The 22999-nt window shown below is 37.8% G+C and overlaps 1 protein-coding gene across 4 annotated transcripts in view; it reads left to right on the top strand.

Moving 5' to 3' along the window:
- Positions 1-18101, top strand: part of TAB3 (TGF-beta activated kinase 1 (MAP3K7) binding protein 3) — a 106820-nt gene extending 88719 nt beyond the window's left edge. For all 4 annotated transcript variants that reach the window (XM_028482541.1, XM_028482539.1, XM_028482542.1 and 1 more), the window contains 4 exons: positions 2026-2109; positions 11166-11267; positions 13896-14012; positions 16663-18101. In XM_028482541.1, the coding sequence (XP_028338342.1) occupies positions 2026-2109; positions 11166-11267; positions 13896-14012; positions 16663-16742 (383 nt within the window). In that variant the 3' untranslated portion in view covers positions 16743-18101. The remainder of the gene's footprint in view (positions 1-2025; positions 2110-11165; positions 11268-13895; positions 14013-16662) is intronic.
- Positions 18102-22999: the final 4898 nt, after the last annotated feature.

Genomic DNA, 22999 nt, shown 5'->3' with positions numbered 1-22999 from the left:
CCTGGTCCGGGAAGATCCCTCATGCCACGGAGCAACTAAGCCCGTGCACCACAACTACTGAGGCCCGTGCCTAGAGCCCGTGCTCCGCAACAAGAGAAGCCACCACAATGAGAAGCCCGCACACTGCAAGGAAGAGTAGCCCCCGCTCGCCGCAACTAGAAAAAAGCCTGCACGCAGTAACCGACCCAACACAGCCTAAAATAAATAAACAATAAAGTTGGCGTGTAATTTTTCTTAAGCATTCCGTTTTAGTCAGCCACCCCTCCCCCACCGCCACTTACTGTTCTTAATTATGGCAGCTAAGAGAGCTTCTACTGTATTGTAAAGTACCCCGTTGCCATTTTAAGGCAAGATTATACAGTAGAAGCAGGGGAACCAAAGAGATACGGAACTCTGTGAACAGTAGACAGAAGCACATTTCCATGTGAAAGTTGAGCAATCTGGTTGGGTACCCTTGAAGTTAATTTTCAGAAGCCTAGGGGACTCTACAGCCTAGTAGCTTTAAGCAATGAAAGAACTACTGTGTGGGGGTTAGACAAACTATTGCTACTATATTAGAAGGTTGCATCAATTTTTTTGCTTAATGTGTTCTTTGAAGATAAACAAGAAACACTGAAACATTTGGTTAGGGTATTTTTAGTAAGCCTTATGGGATCTAGAAATTAGATCATCAGCTGTAACTTAAGTAACTGAGGAAATACATATGCAGCATCTTAAAGCATAAAAAGATCTAATTAATAAATGAAATAGCATTGTGGCTTTCATGAGCCATCATAGGAACTATTTTCAGAAAATTATTTTAAAATAGCATATCTAAATGGACTAAAAGCATTTGTGTGTAGTACCTGCAAGGAAAACTGTTCGTTATTGAGGTTTTATAAACGAAGACCTGTGTTTTTGGTCTCTGTTGGGCAACAAAGAGCTCTTTTTGGTGCTTAAGCAGTTCTACATCTCCCTTCATAAGGGGTTCAAATATATCCATTTTATACTACGTTCTACTCCTCCATCCATCCTGTGGGAAAATTTTATACTGAGTTTTCAGCCTAAATTTTTAAGCCAGAGAAGGAATCTAGACATTTTGGGGGGCAGGGCATTTAGATTAGATACAAATCAGTGCGCGAGTTGCAGCTTCATTGTTGGTTTTGGTGAGGAAAACTTTTGTTGGGGGAGAAAATTAGGTCTAGAACAAGAGATGCAAAATATATTTGAACTATCAGTACCACATGTCATCCTCTGTAAATAAACATGTATACGGTTTAAAAGCTTAACTGGAATTATGCAGAACTGGCAGATTGCAATGATGGGTTCACAGATGTGAATGTAGGACCCAAAGTTGGCACTGGATCAAAACTGACCTTGCAGGAGTCATGTCAGGAGAAGGGGCTGAAACAGACCCTGTATCAGGGTCTGTTTTGAGAGAGGTGAGATCGTTCTATCTGTTATTCTGAAATTGGCAGCATATCATCTTTTATTATTGATAAGTCTGTAGGCAACATTTAAGATTCTCCTTTTCTTGAAGATAGGAATCCCTGAGCTGCTGATATCATAACAACTTGATTAATCTTTGTAAATTTATGTTTAGCTTCTTCCATACTTGAATTTATGATGGATAAAATTTTAAGGTTAATAGGAAAGACATAAACGTGAGCTTTCTCATGGTTCTGTTCATTAAAATCAAAACCAACAGAGAAAACAGTTCAGTCATCCTTTCATTTCTCTTCTTCATTTTCCTCCCTATGTGTGCCACATACTTAATCCTGTGTAAAGAGATGAGCTTTACAGTTAGAAAAATGTTCCTTTAGGTGATACACTGTAGAAAGACACTGAAGTGGTAGTTGGCTTGGGTATTTTCTCAAAATGGTAAAACAATTTCAGTGGGAGAAGGGTAGGATGTATAATGAGTTTTGAAACCCTGGAAAAACAGTTCCCCTTTTTACATGTTTTATCTCCATATTTTCCTCAACAAAAAAGTCAAATAACAGGAGAAAGAATCCTAAATGCCTGCTGATTTTATTTTCTTTATAGGTAACTTTGATCCAAAAGCTATGAATAATTTTTATGACAACATAGAACCTGGTCCAGTTGTACCACCCAAGCCACCTAAAAAAGGTAAGTAGGGAAATGTCACAGACGTCATAGAAATGAATATGAAAATTCCTTGGCAGTTCACCTAAAAAGCTGAAGAAATTTCCATTAGAGAGATAGCATTTTAAAAGTTACCCTATTGATGTTACTGTGGCAATAACGAAATGTCCCCAAACCTTAACTTCTAAAAAGTACTAAAATTAATAACTCTCAGAGGTCGAAGGTAACTAAAATATGATATACAATTTACTTTTTAAAAAATAACTTGAAAAAATTGTTATTTAGTATAGTTGATTTACACTGTTATGTTAGTTTCAGGTGTACAGTGAATTTGGTTCTGTTACAATATACCCATTCTTTTTTCAGATTCTTTTCCCATGTAGGTTACTACAGAATACTGAGTAGAGTTCCCTGTGCTATAAGTAGGTCCTTGTTGAGTATCTGTTTTATATATAGTCGTGTATATGTTAATCCCAAGCTCCTAATTTATTCCTCCCCCACTGTCTTTCCCCTTTGGTAACTGTAAGTTTGCTTTTGAAGTCTGTGAGTCTGTTTCTATTTTGTGAATAAGTTCATTTATATCATTTTTTTAGATTCCCCATGTAAGTGATACCATGTGATATTCGTCGTTTCCTGTCCGACTTACTTCATCACTTAGTATGATAATCTCTGGGTCCATCCATGTAGCTGCAAATGGGATTGGTTCATTCATTTTTATGGCTGAGTAATATTCGTGTGTGTGTGTGCCACATCTTCCATACCTCCTTTATCCATTCCTCTACATTGCTTCCATGTCTTGACTATTGTAAGTAGCACTGCGATGAACATTGGGGTGCATGTACCTTTTCAAAGTATGGTTTTCTCCAGATGTATGCCCAGGAGTGGGATTGCTGGAACATATGGTAGCTCTGTTTGTAGTTTTTAAAGGAACCTCGTACTGTTCTCCACAGTGGTTGTACCAGTTGACATTCCCACCAGCAGTGTAGGAGGGTTCCCTTTTCTCCACACCCTCTCCAGCATTAATTGTTTATAGACTTTTTCATGATGGCCATTCTGACCCGTGTGAGGTGCTATGTCATTGTAGTTTTGACTTGCATTTCTCTAATAATCAGTGATGTTGAGCATCTTTTCATGTGCCTCTTGGCCATCTGTATGTCTTCTTTGGAGAAATGTCTATTTAGGTCTTCTGCCCATTTTATGATGGGGTTGTTTGTTTTTTGATATCGAGCTGCATGAGCTGTTTGTTTGTATATTTTGAAGACTAATCCCTTGTGGATCGCATCATTTGCGAATATTGTCTCCCATTCTGGGGGTTGACTTTTTGTTTTGTTTATAGTTTCCTTTGCTGTGCAAATGCTTTTAAGTTGAATTCGATTCTGTTGGGGTTTTTTTTTGTTTGTTTGTTTTTATTTTCATTACTCTGGGAGGTGGATCCAAAAACATACTGCTGCGATTTATGTCTAAGAGTGTTTTGCCTATGTTTTTCTTCTAAGAGTTTTATAGTATCTGGTCTTACATTTAGGTATTTGATCCGTTTTGAGTTTCTTTTCCTGTATGGTGTTAGAGAATGTTCTAATTTCATTGTTTTACATGTAGCTGTCCACTTTTCCCAGCACCACTTATTGAAGAGACTGTCTTTCCTCCACTGTATATTCTTGTCTCCTTTGTCATAGATTAGGTGACCATAGGTGTGTGAGTTTCTCTGGGCTTTCTGTTCTGTTCCATGGATCTGTATTTCTGTTTTTGTGCCAGTACCAGACTGTCTTGATTACTGAAGCTTTGTAGTATAGTCTGAAGTCACGGAGCCTGATTCCTCCAGCTCCGTTTTTCTTTCTCAGGATTGCTTTGGTTATTCAGGGTCTTCTGTGTCTCCATACAAATTTCAAAATTTGTTGTTCTAATTCTATGAAAAGTGTCATTGGTAACCTGATAGGGATTGCACTGAATCTGTAGTTTGCCTTGGGTAGTGTGGTCATTTATAGCAGTATTGAATCTTCACATCCAAGAACACGGTCTGTCTGTCTTTCCGTCTTTCTGTGTCATCTCCGATTTCATTCATTAGTGTCCTATGGTTTTCAGAGTATAGGTCTTTGGTAGGTTTATTCCTAGGTATTTTCTTCTTTTTGATGCCATGGTAAATGAGATTGTTTCCTTAATTTCTCTTTCTGATCTTTCATTGTTCGTGTATAGGAATGCAACAGATTTCTGTGTATTAATTTTGTACCCTGCAACTTCACCAAATTCATTGATGAGCTCTTAACAGTTTTCTGGCATCTTTAAGATTTTCTACGTATAGTATGGTGTTGTCTGTAAACAGTGACAGTTTTACTTGTTCTTTTCCAATTTGGATTCCTTTTATTTCTTTTTCTTCTCTGATCGTCTTCTCTGATTGTTGTGGCTAGGACTTCCAAAACTATGTTGAATAGAAGTGGCGAGAGTGGACATCCTTGTCTTCTGCCTGATCTTAGAGGAAATGCTTTCAGTTTTTCACCATTGAGAATGATGTCTGCTGTGGGTTTGTCATATATGGCCTTTCTTATGTTGAGGCAGGTTTCCTCTATGCCCACTTTCTGGAGAGTTTTTATCATACATGGGTGTTGAATTTTGTCAAAAGCTTTTTTTGCAGCTATTGCGATGATCATGTGGTTTTTATTCTTCGGTATGTTATGTATCACACTGATTGATTTGTAGATATTGAAGAATCCTTGCATCCCTGGGATAAATCCCACTCGATCATGGTGTATGATCCTTTTAATGTGTTGTTGGATTTGGTTTGCTAGTATTTTGTTGAGGATTTTTGCATCTCTGTTGATATTGGCCTGTAGTTTTCTTTCTTTGTGGCATCTTTGTCTGGTTTTGGTACCAGGGTGATGCTGGCCTCGTAGAAGGAGTTTGGGAGTGTTCCTCCCTCTGCTATATTTTGCAAGAGTTTGAGAAGGATGGCTGTTAGCTCTTCTCTAAATGTTTGATAGAATTCGCCTGTGAAGCCATCTGGTCCTGGGCTTTTGGTTGTTGGAAGATTTTTAATCACACGTTCAATTTCAGTGATTGGTCTGTTCATATTTTCTATTTCTTCAGTCTTAAGAGATTATACCTTTCTAAGAATTTGCCCATTTCTTCTAGGATGTCCATTTTTTTGGCATAGACTTGCTTGTAGTAGTCTTTTAGGATGCTTTGTATTTCTGTGGTGTCCATGGTAACTTCTCCTTTTTCATTTCTCATTTTATTGATTTGAGCCCTCTCCCTCTTTAAACTTGATGAGTATGGCTGAAGGTTTATCAATTTTGCTTATCTTTTCCAAGAACCAGCTTTCAGTTTCACTGATCTTTTCTATTTTTTTCTTTGTCTCTATTTCATTTATTTCTGCTCTGATCTGTATTCTTTCTTTCTCTACTAACTTTAGGTTTTGTTTGTTCTCTTCCAAGTTAATTCAGGTGTAAGGTTAGGTTGTTTGAGATTTTTCTTGTTTCCTGAGGTAAGATTGTATTGCTATAAACTTCCCTCTTAGTACTGCTTTTGCTGCGTCCATATGTTTTAGATCGTCGTGCTTTTTTTTTTTTCATTTGTCCCTAGGCATGTTGTGATTTCTTCAGTGATCCATTGCTTGTTTAGTACCATGTCGTTTAGCCTCCACGTGTTTGTGTTTTTTGCAGTGTTTTTCTTGTAGTTGATTTCTAATCTCAGTGTTGTGGTTGGAAAAGATGCTGATATCATTTCAGTTTTCTTAAAATTTACGGAGGCTCACTTTGTGCCCAGCATGTGATCAATCCTGGAGAATGTTCCATGTGCATTTGAGAAGAATGTGTATTCTGCTGCTTTTGGATGGAATGCTCTATAAATATCAATTAAGTGCATCTGGTCTAATGTGTCATTTTAAGGCCTGTGTTTTCTTATTGATTTTCTGTGTGGATGATCTGTCCATTGATGTAAGTGGGGTGTTGAAGTCTGCCACTATTATTGTTACTGTTCATTTCTCCTTTGAAGGCTTAAAACTAGCATTTGCCTTATCGAGGTGCTCCTATGTTGGGTGCATAGATATTTCCAATTGTTATATCTTCTTCTGGGATTGATCCCTTGCTCATGTAGGGTCCTTCTTTGTCTCTTGCAACAGTCTTTATTGTGAAGGCTATTTTGTCTGATATGAGAATTGCTACTCCAGCTCTCTTTGGATTTCCATTTGCATGGAATACCTTTTCCCATCCCCTCACTTTCAGTCTGTATTTGTCCATCTGAATTGGGTCTCTTGTAGACAGCATATACATGGGTCTTGTTGTTTTGGTTTCCATTCAGCCAGTCTGTGTCTCCTTGTTGGAGCATTCAGTCCTTTCACATTTGAAGGTAATTATAGATATGTATGTGCTTGTTGCCATTTTACTAATTGTTTTGGATTTGTTTTTGCACGTCTTTTTTCTTCCTCTTTTGTTCTCTTGTGATTTGGTGACTCTCTTTACTGTTGTGTATCTGTTGTAGATTTTTGGATTCTGATCCCCATGAGTTTTGTTTTTGTTTTTTAATTTTTATTGGAGAATGGTTGATTTACAATGTTGTGTTACTTTCAGGTGTATAGCAAAGTGAAGTATATCCACGCGTTTTTAGATTCTTTCCCATATAGGCCATTACAGAGCATTGAGTAGAGTTCCCTGTGCTATATAGTAGGTCCTTATTAGTTATCTATTTTATATACATAGAGTAGTGTGTCTATGTCACTCTCCCAATTTATCCCTCCCCCCCTTACCCCCTGGTAACCGTAAGTTTGTTTTTTCTACAGGTATCTGTAACTCTATTTCTATTTTGTAGATAAGTGAACTTGTATCCTTTTTTGAGAATCCACGTATAAGTGATATCATATGATATTTGTCTTTCTCAGACTTACTTTGCTTAGTATGAGCATCTCTAGGTCCATCCATGTTGCTGCCAGTGGCATTATTTAATTCTTTTTAATGGCTGAGTAATATTCCATTGTATATAGGTGCCATATCTTCTTTCTCCATTCGTCTGTCGATGGACATTTAGGTTGCTTCCATGACCTGGCTGTTGTAAATAGTGCTGCAATGAACAAAGGGGTGCATGTGTCTTTTTGAAGTATGGTGTTCTCCAGATATACGCCCAGGAGTGGGATTGCTGGATCACATGGTAGCTCTATTTTTAGTTTTTTGAGAAATCTCCGTACTGTTTTCCACAGTGGCTGTACCAATTTACATTCCCTCATTCCTTTGGGAGAACCTCTGCCATTTAATTATTTTTCAGTTTGTGGGTCTCCCACCTGGTGCGTATGGGATTTGATTATATGGTGAAAACGCCCCTCCTACCATCTCTTTGTGGCTTCTTCTTTGCCTTTGGATGTAGGATATCTTTTGCGGTAGGTTCCAGTGTTTTTTGTTGATTGTTGTTCAGCAGTTGTTTGTTGCGATTTTGGTGTCCTGGTGAGGAGCAGGTGAGCTCAAGTCCTTCTACTCTGCTATGTTGTCTCCCTTCCCCCAAAATAAGTTGAAACTGTATATCATATAGTTAACATTATAAATTTATGCAGCATTATAAAAACTATAGTCCTAAAAGATAATTCTTACAGTGTAATGGGAATTTTAAAGGTCTTGTTTTAGAATGGGCAGTATTTTAGAATGGGAAGTTTGATCTGCAGTAGATCTACGATTATTTAATTGACAGGCCACCAAAGAATCCTTGTGTACTCTACTCAACAGGCAGGCATAACAATTAGATTGGGACTAGGTGTTTTCTCATCAAGGACAAAGTAAATCCTACCTAACCAAGATTTGGAGGAATCACTTCTTTTCTTTTATGTACCAAATGGAGAACTGGCATTTCAGTATCTTAAAAAATTAATCTTTTTCTTCTCCATTCTTATAATTCTCAAGACAGAGGTGAAGTATGCGTTTCATATCTTAATCCTCTTTGGTTTAAAGAACTCAAGGTAGGTTGATCATGAGGACATACAACACTGGAGAAGGAAGGCCTTACTTTTAAAAAGTTACCTAAGGGTGTAACATTTTAAAATCACATCAATCAGAGAATTTAAAATTGTACACATATAATGTTACCTAACCTAAATTACTTAGTTTGAACAGCTTTGTGTTCAACAACACTCAGTACAGAGTGTTCTAAGTATTTCATTTAGAGGTGGCAGTGCAGCACATGTTCTTTTTATTGTTTAATACTATTGGGTTGTCCAAACAGTTCGTTCAGGCTTTTCTATAAGATGTTACAGAAAAACCCGAATGAACTGTTCAGCCAAGCCAATACTATGGATGTTTTGAGTGCTCTGCATTTAAAATAGCCTACTGCTGTGTAAAAATGGTACAGAGAAGAATCTTAGTGGATGACTACCAAGTACCAGATTTGTATCTACTCAGGAAGCATTACCTAGTGGTAATCCAGTTAATTGATTCAAGGGCTGTGGGAGGAATCACCCTGTTTAAGGGATATGTCCACTGTGAGCCCCCTTATTAGCATAAACGCTATGGTCTGAAGGGCCCACCATAATTAACCAGGACAGTCCTATCTCTTGAGAAATTTCAGGATTTTTAGAGGTGATCTTTCTTCCAGGAGCTGGGGACAAAGCTAGAGCTTTCTTTGAGCAAGGCCAAATTCTTTACAACAGTTAAAGTAGTGCTTAGAAGGAAATTTATAGCCTTAAATGCTCATATAAGACAAGGAGATCTAATGTCAGTGACATAAAATTCTACCCTAAGAATACAGAAAAGAACAAAGTAAGTGAAAGAAAATACAAACAAACAGAGGAAGGCATCAGAGCCAAATCTTTGAAGGATAAACAAAAAGTCAGTAAACTCTCAGGTTGAGTGAAGAATAACAGATTACCAAAATCAGCAATGAAAGATTAGGTGACCTGTTAAGGGAATGCAGTGAACATCTTTATGCCAATAAACTCGACCCTGTAGATGAAATGGACACATTCCTTGAAAAATGTAGCCTACCAATACTGAGAAGAAGATGGAAATATAACTAGTTATATATGTAACTAAAGAAATTGAATCCATTATCAAAATTTTTCCCAGATGATGGTTGCCCCAGTGGGTGAATTTTATCAAATATTTAAGGAAGAGATAATGCCAGTCATACAAACTCTGAGCAAATAAGAGGAGGAAGGAAAGCTTCCGATTTTCTTTATGTAGCCAGCAGGACCCTGACTCTAAAACCTGATTGATTGATAGACGTTACCTACCTCCCCCAAAGAAAGTTACAGATCAATAACCCTCAGAAGATAAAAAATCAAGTATTCACAATTTAAAAAAAGATAGATAATACATCATGATCAAAGTGGGTTTAGCCTCAGGAATGCAATATTAAAAAAGTAAAGGAGAAAAAGCATATGATCATTTCATTAGATACTGGAAAACATCTGATAAAATTCAGCAGATGACATGATTATTTGCAAAGAAAAATCTAAGGACACCAAAAAACAACTATTAGAATTAATAAGTGAATTTAACAAGGTTTTGGGATATAAGGTCAGGATCTGGAAACCATATTTATATATATTTTTATATATATTAGCCAACACTTGGAAAGTGGAAATAAAAGGATAGACACTTAGTAATCAATTTAACCAGATATGTACATTGAATATTATAAAACACTGCCAAAGGAAATTAAAGACCTAAATAAATAGTAATAAACCATGTGTGTAAATCATTTTTATTAAGGTACCTATTCTTTTCATAGTGATGCAATACCAGATTTAACTTTTTTTTCTTTTTTTGGTAGAAATTAATAAGCTGATTCTGAAATTCATATGGAAATGCAGAAGACCTAGAATATCCAAGTGGACTATAGATGTTTATCTGAATAATAAGTGTGATAATTAGAGAGAAAGAAGGAAAGACAGAAAGGGAGACTGAGAAATCTTTTTGGACCAGACTTTGTAGTTAAGCAGCACAAGTGTGTGTGTGATAAGCTCCCTCAGGTGATTCAAAAAGTCGTCGCGCCCCCCACCCCACCACCACCACCTGCCCGCACCTTGACATTGGTAACTCATAGTGGCGAGAGCACTGACCTTGGTGTGGTACAACCTGAGCCCTGGTCCTGGTTGTCTTGGCCACCTGACCTTGTTCAGATCCAGAGAGGTGCTTCTGTACAGGGTTGCTGTAAGAGTCAGTGAGAAGGAGGTACGTGATGCTATAAAAGTGGTTAACAGATCTAAGAAGTAGAACTTTACCTTATTCTATTCTCCGGAGCCTGAGATGTTCAGTCTGCTTTTCTTTTACTCTGGTGACAGTGTTTAAATCCCTAAGCCCCACGCTTAGGATTGTGGAGCACTGATTTCCAAAGGTAGGTTGTACTACAGGACTGCTTATGGGCTCAGAACTGATTACACAATGTAAGAAAGATCTTTCTTTGGTTCTTCAGTCTGCCATTTTTGGTTTTTACTTAATCCAAAACACTACTTACTAACTACCTATAAATTAATAGAAACAGTATTCTAGCAAGAAATTGGTGTGCCTGCAGTCCATGTTGTGAAGCGTCTGCTAGGCTTTTGCACACACAGGTAACTGGAATTTATGAAAAGATTGGGGAGTATGTATTATCAGTATATAGTATTACGTTGAGTTGGTTCTGATTTTTCAAGTACTGCTATTTCTGTCCTTTATAAAATGCTATGGTTTACTGTTACCATTAATGCAATGGTGTTCTTGGGTTAGCCTTATATGGGTGGTGTGCTTTAAACCCAGAATTTAACTACTGCTTAATCAGGGAATTGCTAAAGTATAATCTCCCAAATTGTGTGTTCATATTGACATTTAATTACACTGAGTTTGCACCCCTAACTCACTAGAAAGTGGGAAACTGGTGAAAAATCAGTCATTTATTCCAAGTAATAATTAGAGAGGATGGAAAAAGTGGCTACAACCTTCTCCACTGCTCCGGATAGGTTGTAAAAGCAGTATTAAATATGGCACTTGCCTTCATGGGAGAACTAAAGGTAGCATGAGGTAATAGAGTAAATACTCAACTGTGTGTGTTCTGTGAAAGGTCCTTCTGAGCCTGTCCGCTCTTCTAATGAACAGCTTGATCCCTTCCTCCTGGCTTTGCTTCTTCTCATGCAGACTCATCAGACACCTGCACAGTTGAGAGGAAAGCCCGAAGAATTAGCGTGACCTCCAAAGTCCAGGAGGACATCCATGACACCCAGGCAGCTGCTGCAGATGGTTTGTACTTGTGTGCCTGGAGTTTGTGCAAAATGTCCAAACACACGTGTTAACCCATGTCGAGCTCTCATAAGTAAAGGCCAACCTTTTTTTCCCTTTAAGAAATTACTCTCTACTGAGTTTCTAAGGCTGTGCTGTCCAACAGAAATACAGTTGAAGCCATGTACATAATTTAAAATTTTCTATTAGCCAAAGTAAAAGTGAAATGACATTTCACTATGAAATCAATATAAAATTAGTGAGGTATTTAATTTTACATTCTTTCATACTAAATCTTCCAAATGTGGTGTATATTTTACACTCAGAGCACATCTCAGTTCAGGGTGGCTGCATTTCTAGTGGCCACCGTATGGGACAGATTCCTCTAAAAAATAATAGTATCTAGAAAACAAGGCCAAGTAAATAAATGGAAAACAACTTGAAAGTTCTGGACTTTACAATATGTTATCAAAAGCAGATGAATATTGTAAGAAAACTGTACTCTTTAACAGAGAGATAGATGACAAGTTCAGGTTTTGCACCACTTTCCCTTTAACGTTAAAGTTTATGTACTCAATTAAATTTTTTCTTTTAAGATTTCCTCTTAGTGTAATTTTTACTGTCTTTTAACATCTTTATTGGAGCATAACTGCTTTACAATGGTGTGTTAGTTTCTGCTTTATAACAAAGCGAATCAGCTCTACATATATCCCCCGATCTCGTCCCTCTTGCGTCTCCCTCCCACACTCCATTAAATTTAATCTTGGTCCTGACCACCCATAGAATTCCTTTCTAAAGATTCTTTTTTCTCACCAACCTTCTACAACTTTCTATATTCGTATTAATTTCTCCCTTATTTTCTTTCCCATTTAGAAATAACCAGCTTTATGACAAAATTCCTTTCTATTCCCTTAACAAAACACATTTTCATTCCTTATGCCCCTTCTTTTTCCTTGCATACGAAGATGTTTTTCCTTACTAGTTTTTAGTACTTTCACTTACATATTTTAATTGGAATTCTTTAACCTTAAAGCCTTAGTTTCTAGCAAAAGCTAAGAAGTACTTATGAGCTGTTTGCCAATCAGGAAATGCTGGTATGACAAACTATGGACATATCCTATAACCTAATTTCTTTCTTTAATAACCTAATTAATTTCTTTCTTTAGTGGGTCCCAAGAACAGACTTGTTTAGCAGTTTCAAGTTACCAAAAATCTGGAGAAACTGTCCTGTGTAGGCAGTCCTAAAACATTATTCCTAAAGAGTTCACCTGAAAACTCTCATCTCATTTACCTTTAAAGTTTCATCATATCAACTTATTTTCTTGCTGACAAATTTTGTAACAGGAATAGTAACATCTTTTTTGACTTCTAGTCAACCTGGGTACAATAAAAGTTCATGTTGATGACTCTATGGTCTGTATTCATTAAATATTCATTAAACCAACAAACTTGTTTTCATTCATTAAAATTAATCCTACATCATGGTCCTGATGGTTTGTTTTCTTTTATATTTCTGAGTATTTATTATAAGCGCTTAATTTCACTGAAGCCAATTAAATAGAGCTCTTTTATAGACTGTAGGTATGTGGTATTACCAAAATCAACACATATATACATACATCCAAACACGCAGACACAGAGACCCAGTACTTCCCATGCCAAAATTCCAGCCATGAACCAGGTACGATGACATGAAACCCACTTTCACTTACAAAAGAGTTCGGATTCAAATTGGGTTTCTGCCAGATCGAACAAATCAAGGTCACCTATTTAGATGGTTAAACCTTTGAAATTTGCATTTTAAAAACGGCCTAGATAAGCATTCCTGGAGTAGACCAGCTAGAACTTTGGCATCTCAAAGGCATAGGAGGGAAATGCAAGCTTCTCCTAGGTGGACTTTGTTCCTTAAGGCCAGATCCACCCCACCCCACCTCCCACTACTACAAGCCTCTTAAGATAAATAGGGAATGGCAAAGGATTGTGGGCGTTGGGTTGTTCCTGGAGCTACACCTCTGGTCCTGGAAAAACCTGATTTGTAAAACAGGGGCAGCTATTTTTAATTTCTTGAAGAATTGCGTGGCCACCCTAATGATATCAAAGGATCGACATACACATCCACCCTATGACGACTATGCACTGTCACACCACTTATAAGTCATTATGATTAAAGACATGCATATTGTGGAGCTGAAAGTCTCATGGAAGAAGGCACACATTTAATCAATGTTTGATATAGTATGACGAGTACTATGGGGGGGTGGGAGTCATGGGCAGGCTGCAGTTGGGAGGGAAGACTTTAGAACTAATTTAACATGCTATATAACATTTCTCATTTTTTTTCACTTGGCTGGAATATAGCATAACTGTCCACTATCTGGAGTTAATGAACTTGGAAGGTAGTCTGTGCTGGACTTCTATCTACTTCTTGTAGGAAAAAAGTAAATTGTTGAGAACAAAGTAGAAAATATATCATCAACTTCCTATTTAGTTCTGCATTTCAAGTAGCTATGTATACTACTTGGCTTTCTCATTTCACAGTACCACTTTCCTTGCTTTTGGGGGGTAATTTTGAATTTCCGTTTGGATTATACTTAGAAACAAATTCACTCTATTTTCTGTTTTCTCTCTCTTATTCCTAACTTCTCTCAGAGCATCCAGGTAGCTCCAAACAGAGTCCTCGGACACAACCCCGCGATGAAGACTATGAAGGGGCTCCATGGAATTGTGATAGCTGCACCTTTCTGAACCACCCCGCACTAAATCGCTGTGAGCAGTGTGAGATGCCACGGTACACTTGAATTCCCAAGAGTCTGCACTAGGTTGAGAGTGAAGCTTTGAGCACCCATTAGAAGAAAAGGAAACCTGGGGAATCTGTTCATCTGCCCAGCCTTTTCATTTCAGATAACATGGTGGGGGGGGGGGGTGACAATGCAGCCGCTTGTGCTCAATAAAGGAAAAAATGGGGAGGGTTTTTTTCCCCCTTTCTTAACTCATTGCAGAGTTAGAGACAGAAAGGGATACTTGAAATGGGGAAAGGATTCACTCCTGAAAGAATGTACACAGAGAGGTCAAGAGCTCTTCTGTGCAACCCCAGTTGTTAAAGTTACTGCTGTTAAAGTTACTTATAAAATAAGTTACCCTTATTTTATAAACTAGAACTTTGATTCATGATGTGACATGTTACAGTTTATGCAGACAAACTGTGAATTGCCAGAGCAGACTTACCTGGTCACAGCTCTCTGGAAAACCCAGGCTCCCCAGGCTTCTTCCTGTTGCTTCCTACTGAAGAGAAGGACAGGGAAAAGCAACCAGAGGATGTTTTTCTGGGGGGGGGGGGGGGCAAAATAACAAGGGTATTTGTAATTGCTGCTTTTTTCAGGGGTAATTTCAAACACACAAACAAAATGTTTTAAAATGTGATTTGTAGCAGTCAGGAATTAGGCATATCGTGCCCTTTGTTCGAAAGTACAATCAGAGGCAATGAGATCCCTTTTGCTTGTACAGTGATTCATCAAGCTATACCAACACTGGTAACTAAGACCTAATGACGCCGCATAATAGATATATTTTCTAAGTTACTGCATGCTTTTTATTAGGCCACTGGTTTTTAAAATAACCAACAAGTCCTTACAAATTATGATTTTATGAGTGACCCTCTCGTAAAACTGCGCTTCGCCAATAGCACAGTGAACGTGTGCTGAATGTAAAATCCATTCCAAAATCCACTTGGAATCTTGAGCTCAGCTGTGGTTCTATAAGAAATGTTTGCAGTCCCTAGAGCCTTTTTCCCCCTCCTTCCAATTTGTGATGAGTCCATGATGTTTACAGCACAGATAATACTTTGTGCCATAATCCTGATTTAGCTGAAAAAAATATTAGTTGTTCAATACAGATATATTTGCACATATGTTAACAAAATAGTGTGAGGAAAATTATAGTGGGCCAATATCATAAAGTTGCACACTGCGTTATTTGGGGAGGAAGAGAAGGCTAGTCAAGAAATAGGACTGAGAGAAAGGTGAATACAACAGACTCTGAAACTAAGAACTTTTAAAATGTAACAATACTGTATACAGAGATGATACTGAGTTTGTTCAGACAGTTCAGGTGATACTAAAGCACTCCTTATTTATGAAACTAGAACTTTAGGGTGTAAATAACTGAAGACGTATAAAATCATTTGACTTACTAAAGTGCACCACTAGAAAATTATTACTAGGACACTGAATTAAGGTCTTCACCATCGTTGACTTTTCTTCCAAGCTCAGAATTGGATTTTGGAATCTTCCCCCGATTTGGGTAAATACAAACAGCAATAAAATTGGTAGGTTTCCTAATCCTTAAGGATTTTACCTCAGGTTATAACCTGAGGAGTATATATACTCTCCCATACCAGCCGTCCCCCTTCTCTCCTCTCTCTACTCTCTCTCCCTCTCTCTCTCTCACACACACACACAAGCTTCAAGCTGTCACTGTATGCTAATTTAGCAGTAATCTCTGGCAGAGCTGGAAAAACAAGCTGCACTTAATAGCATAATGAAACCAAAGGCATAATAACTTATCATAGCTTATCATCAAAATCATAATTTCACACTGTACCTGCAGCTTTGAAAACATTTTTTCATATGTGGAAAATGTCCTAAAGAATATCTACTTGTCTCACAAAGTCAGCGTGGCTATGTAATTACACTGATAAAACATCTCTCATATAACAACTGTGGCAAAACTGTGAAAATAAAGGTGAGAAAGCAGATGGGCTTAAAAGCATTGACCTGAAAACAGCATTCATTCTTTAAAGGCTTTTGTAGTGGCACTGGTGTCTGTCAGTCTCCAATCAGTCCTACTGTTCTGTAATATGCCGATGCTTTTGCCTTTGTATGGTTTCCTATCTCTTTAGTGATGGTCAACCCCACTTGGTATTAAGTAACAATTTAGGGGAAAAAAATACATATATTGCTTGATGTTCTAGCTAAAGGTTTACCCAGTATTCTTAGTGATATGCTGAAGTGGCAGCAATTAACTTGGCAGTTGTCAGTTGAGAATGAAAGTAGCATGTATGCAAACAGTTGGATGCTTTATTAAAACCATGTAGATGACTTTAAAACTATTGCATGAACATACATCCAGATTACTGAACTGTTATCACACAGTAGATGCATGGTTCCAGTCCTTTGGTGATATAGCTAGTAAATCATTGTTTTCACCTGCCAGGAAAAATGAGAAATCAGTCTATTTGATAGGTGTAGAGGGTGGGGTTTGAGACATCAGAGATGGATTTTTAAGGAAGTTTTGTATATGTTCATTTCTGGTTGTGCACAAGTTTCATACGCCAACATAGGCTGTATTCAGTTTTTAAAATAAGCAAAATTATTTGACACTGATAAATTTGATATATTTAACTGTGTCCCATATATAGACTACTTCTTGCCTATGACAAGTTTGAACAAGAATTCAGTCAACTTTCAACATGCCTTTTCAAAAGGATCTGGCTGCTGAGGTGCCTCTGCTTTTAGGATCAGGTGGTGCACTTCTTGTTTCTAGTAAAAAAAAAAGTTTTTTTCTTAAAATACAACCAGTTTGATGTATCTGGGAACGCAGAGAGCTGACTGTACATTTTACATTATTTCACTGTTTTGTAAACTGGGTTTGTAGAAAGCACCTTTGTCATTTTGTTAAAGTACATTGCCCCTTACATTTTGAGGTAGTTCTTAAAAGTTTAAAGTGGTAAAAGGGGAGTCAAAAACTTTCTAAGCGTTGTAAAATGTTTCAAATAACGACCTTGTTTGAGAGAGTACAGAGGCGCGGCAATTTAAATAAACAAAAGAAATGCGTTTTAGAAAAGGTAGTTTTAGAGCAGATTCATGATGGTGGGGAAAGTGTTGCTAATTTGTTTATTTCCCTGAAAAAATGGGAGTGTGATGAGCAGTTTAATAATTTTTAAGGAGCTGGTCTCAATTTTAGTACTTATTATAAAAGAGATCAATGTTTCCTTCAGTTTGGACATTGCTTTGTCCCAGTTATCTAGGGGGTTCATATTCCAACTTTCTGTGGCAACTTGATTTTATATAGTATTTTAAAAGGTAATTGTAATGTTTTTGACAGTATAAACAAAAAGCAAGAATATAAAGCATAGAAAAATTGTCCTTTGAAAAATATCAGTGATGTACCCTGGAATGTGAAGATGTCCCCTTATAGTTTAAATTGATTTATTTTAATATTGTAATCATTGTTCAGACTTTGAACGAGTCATTACAGTGTGTGTCTGTATATCCGTAGAGAAAAATGGCAATTGAAATGTTATTTTAAAATCAAAATAAATTTGGCACTGTCTGTTGCACCACTACTGTATCTTTTTGAAAGAATTAACAGTATTTTCTTATTGTAAAAGGTAATTCTGATGATGAATTTCTGTAAAAGGTAATTCTGATGATGAATTTCATTCACCAGACGTGCGTTTTTTTCCCTGTTACTTGCGTCCCCAAATATTTAATACAAGTAGATTCTGCATGGCTTGAGCACTCAGAGATTAATAGAATGACGACTCAATTTTAATTTCTAAAGCCATGAAAAGTGGCTCTGACACTGAACAATTCTGAATTGTTGTTTATAATGACACCCAGTTGTCCATGTTTCCCCACTGTAACAGATTTGCTCAATTTCTTCCCTAAAACAGCAAGAACTTATTAAATCTTGTAAATACCATGTCTCTCTTAGATTTCTGTGTATGTTGTGAATTTAATTATTTTGAGGCGGAATTGTACAAAGGCATTTTAAAAGGCTGTGCATGCATCGTACCTCCAAACAGAACATATTCGGAAAGTCAGAGATTCCTGAGAAATAAATTAATAAACTAAAAGCAAACACTACATTCTGCATCCTTTCTGTGTAATTAGAAATGATTTACAATATCAAACCAGTCCTAGTTCCAATACTCATGTATTTCTGGACTGAAATATGCTGTCTTAGAAACCTAATCTTTTCTGTTCTTCTCTTAGAACATGTAGTAATGTTAGATTTGGGTTATTAAGTATTAGTACAATACTCTAACTTAAAAATTGGGTGAAAGTATAAATAAGCAAATTGTATATAAAAGTGGGATATATACACTACCAAATGTAAAACAGATAGCTAGTGGGAAGCGGCCGCATAGCACAGGGAGATCAGCTCGGTGCTTTGTGACCACCTAGAGGGGTGGGATAGGGAGGGAGACGCAAGAGATATGGGAACATGGGTATATGTATAACTGATTCACTTTGTTATAAAGCAGAAACTAACCATTGTAGAGCAGTTGTACTCCAATAAAGATGTTAAAAAAATAGTGGCATATGTTAAAAATTTACATTTTTCATTCCACTTTAATATATGTCACTTACCAAAGAAAGAGTGATTTTCTTATATCTTTATGTCATCTGTAGTTAGGTTTTCAAAGGCATATTATCACCTTCCTCTTGCTAGGGTCTATAGTCACCCTTCCCAACCTGTGCACAGAAAATACCACAGATGAATTATGGTAGATAGTATTTTCAATGATTAGGCATATTTAAAGTCAAAATCACTCCCACTACATTTTTTAAATATAAGAAAATTTGCAAACATACAGAAGTACAGAAGAATCCTATAATCCCCCACTCACTCATTACCCGGCTTCCAAAATTATCCAGATATAAGCAGACTTATTTCATCTATATTCTCATCCACCACCCCCACCATTATTTTGAAACAAACCCCCAGACATCCTAGCAACTCATCTGTAAATAAACTTTTTTAAGTTTACTAAAAAGCACCATCTATCACACCTTACAAGATAATCAAGTATCCAGTGTTAAGTTTCCCAACTGGTCTCACAGTTTGTTTTTTTTTGTAAGTACCTCTAAATTAGGGTCTAAATAGAATACTTGACAATGATTGTTAGGTTTCTTACATCTCTAACCTGCCTATATACTTTCCCTCCTTCCCTCTCAGAAGTTACAAGGAAACTGTACCTCATCAAGTACTTGCTTCCCCTCCACCACATCTTAGTGTAAAGTAACACATAGAAAGAACATCAAAGATAACTTTAAAAATAGTATATGAAGTATTTTGTTATTGTCTTCTTTCCCTTCTCATCACTTCTCACATCCTGTGTTGTCCCTTTTAAACCGTCTGTTTTGAAATAGGAAATTACTTCGAATCTGGTTACCACAATAGTGATTCCTTGTACTACTCATTTTGTTAATTAGGCATCTGTGGGAGCTGCAGCATCTGGCTGTAACCCCACTACCCATATAATGACTTCTCTTCAGGTGCTGACCGCTCAGTTTCCCACACGGAAGTGTGCTGGCTGTGGTTAGTCTCCTACCCCAACTCCTCCAAAGACTTCCTGACTTGACTCTGGCTTATTGGCCTTTTTCTAGGACGCTATCCAGGTGGTGTTTCGTGACAGAGGTTTCAAAGGTTTTAATAGGGTATATAACATGTGGGTGAGATTTTGCTTCGCCAGTTCCATACTCTTAGAGCTGTCAAATCATCTCACTTGTTCTGCCTTTGGAAAAGTAGTGGGTGTGCTTTTGACCAGCCTCTCATGACATTCTAGTGGTAAGAAAAAGAGAATGCAGGAAAATCAGCTGATGCAGCCTAGCTTCCTTCGGTTTTGCACTGTGATTCGGGAGCAAAATGCTACTTACTATATATTATATTACTTTGCTTCCTTTTGACTTGTTTATGCATTTATTCTCTTGGGGACTGAATCTGTTTTGAGGTAGTTCTATTCCCTTGATCAAGAACCACTAACATAGCCATTTCTAAATCCCATCCCCCAATTATGACTTCTTTTAAGTCACTAAAAAGTCTGCTTTGGGTGTACACGATTCAAAGAAAAGGTCTTTATTTGAAAGGCATTTGGGGTTGGGGGAGGAGAAAATTGGGTTAGTGTATGGAAGTGGCTTGCATTCCCTCTACACTTTCCTACACTTTCACAACGAATGAAATGGTCACAGCTGGCAGGGGTACTGCTATTTCAAGATTCGAATTCGAGTTTCTCTTCCCCAATTCTACGGAAATAACTAATGAAAACATTTTTAAGGGCTGGAGAACAGGGAAGGGTGCTCTCTCGGGGTAGGAAATGACAGGATGCAGATGCGGTGGGGGGGGGGTGTGTACTGAGGGCGGTAGCAACCAATATCAATAACCCACAGTTCTAGCTGCCAGTGAAGGTTAACCTATAAATCAAGTCTATTGGGCTCCCCAACGGAGGCCACGAATACCCCCAAATTCTGAGCAGCCTGCAAATAGAAGGATCTGTGATGGTCAGAAAGCAGGGAGACTGCGGCAACTGCCGTCTGTCTCATTTGCACCACAGTTGACTAAATAAGAAAGGTACTTAATACAACTGGTTTGGCCACATTGACAAGGAGCATGATGCACCCAGTAACTTCAAGCTGCCTTACGAGCATGGAGGAAAAACTTCCTTAGCCTAGCTCAGGATTCCAGGGAGCGATTTTCAACCCCCTGAGAAAACCATAATTCAAAAAGAGTCATGTACCAAAATGTTCATTGCAGCTCTATTTACAATAGCCAGGACATGGAAGCAACCTAAGTGTCCAACAACAGATGAATGGATAAAGAAGATGTGGAAAATACCACAGATGAATTATGGTAGATAGTATTTTCAATGATTAGGCATATTTAAAGTCAAAATCACTCCCACTACATTTTTTAAATATAAGAAAATTTGCAAACATACAGAAGTACAGAAGAATCCTATAATCCCCCACTCACTCATTACCCGGCTTCCAAAATTATCCAGATATAAGCAGACTTATTTCATCTATATTCTCATCCACCACCCCCACCATTATTTTGAAACAAACCCCCAGACATCCTAGCAACTCATCTGTAAATAAACTTTTTTAAGTTTACTAAAAAGCACCATCTATCACACCTTACAAGATAATCAAGTATCCAGTGTTAAGTTTCCCAACTGGTCTCACAGTTTGTTTTTTTTTGTAAGTACCTCTAAATTAGGGTCTAAATAGAATACTTGACAATGATTGTTAGGTTTCTTACATCTCTAACCTGCCTATATACTTTCCCTCCTTCCCTCTCAGAAGTTACAAGGAAACTTTACCTCATCAAGTACTTGCTTCCCCTCCACCACATCTTAGTGTAAAGTAACACATAGAACATCAAAGATAACTTTAAAAATAGTATATGAAGTATTTTGTTATTGTCTTCTTTCCCTTCTCATCACTTCTCACATCCTGTGTTGTCCCTTTTAAACCGTCTGTTTTGAAATAGGAAATTACTTCGAATCTGGTTACCACAATAGTGATTCCTTGTACTACTCATTTTGTTAATTAGGCATCTGTGGGAGCTGCAGCATCTGGCTGTAACCCCACTACCCATATAATGACTTCTCTTCAGGTGCTGACCGCTCAGTTTCCCACACGGAAGTGTGCTGGCTGTGGTTAGTCTCCTACCCCAACTCCTCCAAAGACTTCCTGACTTGACTCTGGCCTATTGGCCTTTTTCTAGGACACTATCCAGGTGGTGTTTCGTGACAGAGGTTTCAAAGGTTTTAATAGGGTATATAATATGTGGGTGAGATTTTGCTTCGCCAGTTCCATACTCTTAGAGCTGTCAAATCATCTCACTTGTTCTGCCTTTGGAAAAGTAGTGGGTGTGCTTTTGACCAGCCTCTCATGACATTCTAGTGGTAAGAAAAAGAGAATGCAGGAAAATCAGCTGATGCAGCCTAGCTTCCTTCGGTTTTGCACTGTGATTCGGGAGCAAAATGCTACTTACTATATATTATATTACTTTGCTTCCTTTTGACTTGTTTATGCATTTATTCTCTTGGGGACTGAATCTGTTTTGAGGTAGTTCTATTCCCTTGATCAAGAACCACTAACATAGCCATTTCTAAATCCCATCCCCCAATTATGACTTCTTTTAAGTCACTAAAAAGTCTGCTTTGGGTGTACACGATTCAAAGAAAAGGTCTTTATTTGAAAGGCATTTGGGGTTGGGGGAGGAGAAAATTGGGTTAGTGTATGGAAGTGGCTTGCATTCCCTCTACACTTTCCTACACTTTCACAACGAATGAAATGGTCACAGCTGGCAGGGGTACTGCTATTTCAAGATTCGAATTCGAGTTTCTCTTCCCCAATTCTACGGAAATAACTAATGAAAACATTTTTAAGGGCTGGAGAACAGGGAAGGGTGCTCTCTCGGGGTAGGAAATGACAGGATGCAGATGCGGTGGGGGGGGGGTGTGTACTGAGGGCGGTAGCAACCAATATCAATAACCCACAGTTCTAGCTGCCAGTGAAGGTTAACCTATAAATCAAGTCTATTGGGCTCCCCAACGGAGGCCACGAATACCCCCAAATTCTGAGCAGCCTGCAAATAGAAGGATCTGTGATGGTCAGAAAGCAGGGAGACTGCGGCAACTGCCGTCTGTCTCATTTGCACCACAGTTGACTAAATAAGAAAGGTACTTAATACAACTGGTTTGGCCACATTGACAAGGAGCATGATGCACCCAGTAACTTCAAGCTGCCTTACGAGCATGGAGGAAAAACTTCCTTAGCCTAGCTCAGGATTCCAGGGAGTGATTTTCAACCCCCTGAGAAAACCATAATTCAAAAAGAGTCATGTACCAAAATGTTCATTGCAGCTCTATTTACAATAGCCAGGACATGGAAGCAACCTAAGTGTCCATCAACAGATGAATGGATCAAGAAGATGTGGCACATATATACAATGGAATATTA

The sequence above is a fragment of the Physeter macrocephalus genome, chromosome 21 (genome assembly GCF_002837175.3).
Source record: "Physeter macrocephalus isolate SW-GA chromosome 21, ASM283717v5, whole genome shotgun sequence".
Classification (NCBI taxonomy): domain Eukaryota; kingdom Metazoa; phylum Chordata; class Mammalia; order Artiodactyla; family Physeteridae; genus Physeter; species Physeter macrocephalus.
Note: the sequence above shows the minus strand (reverse complement) of the source record. Positions and strands in the feature narration are given on the sequence as shown.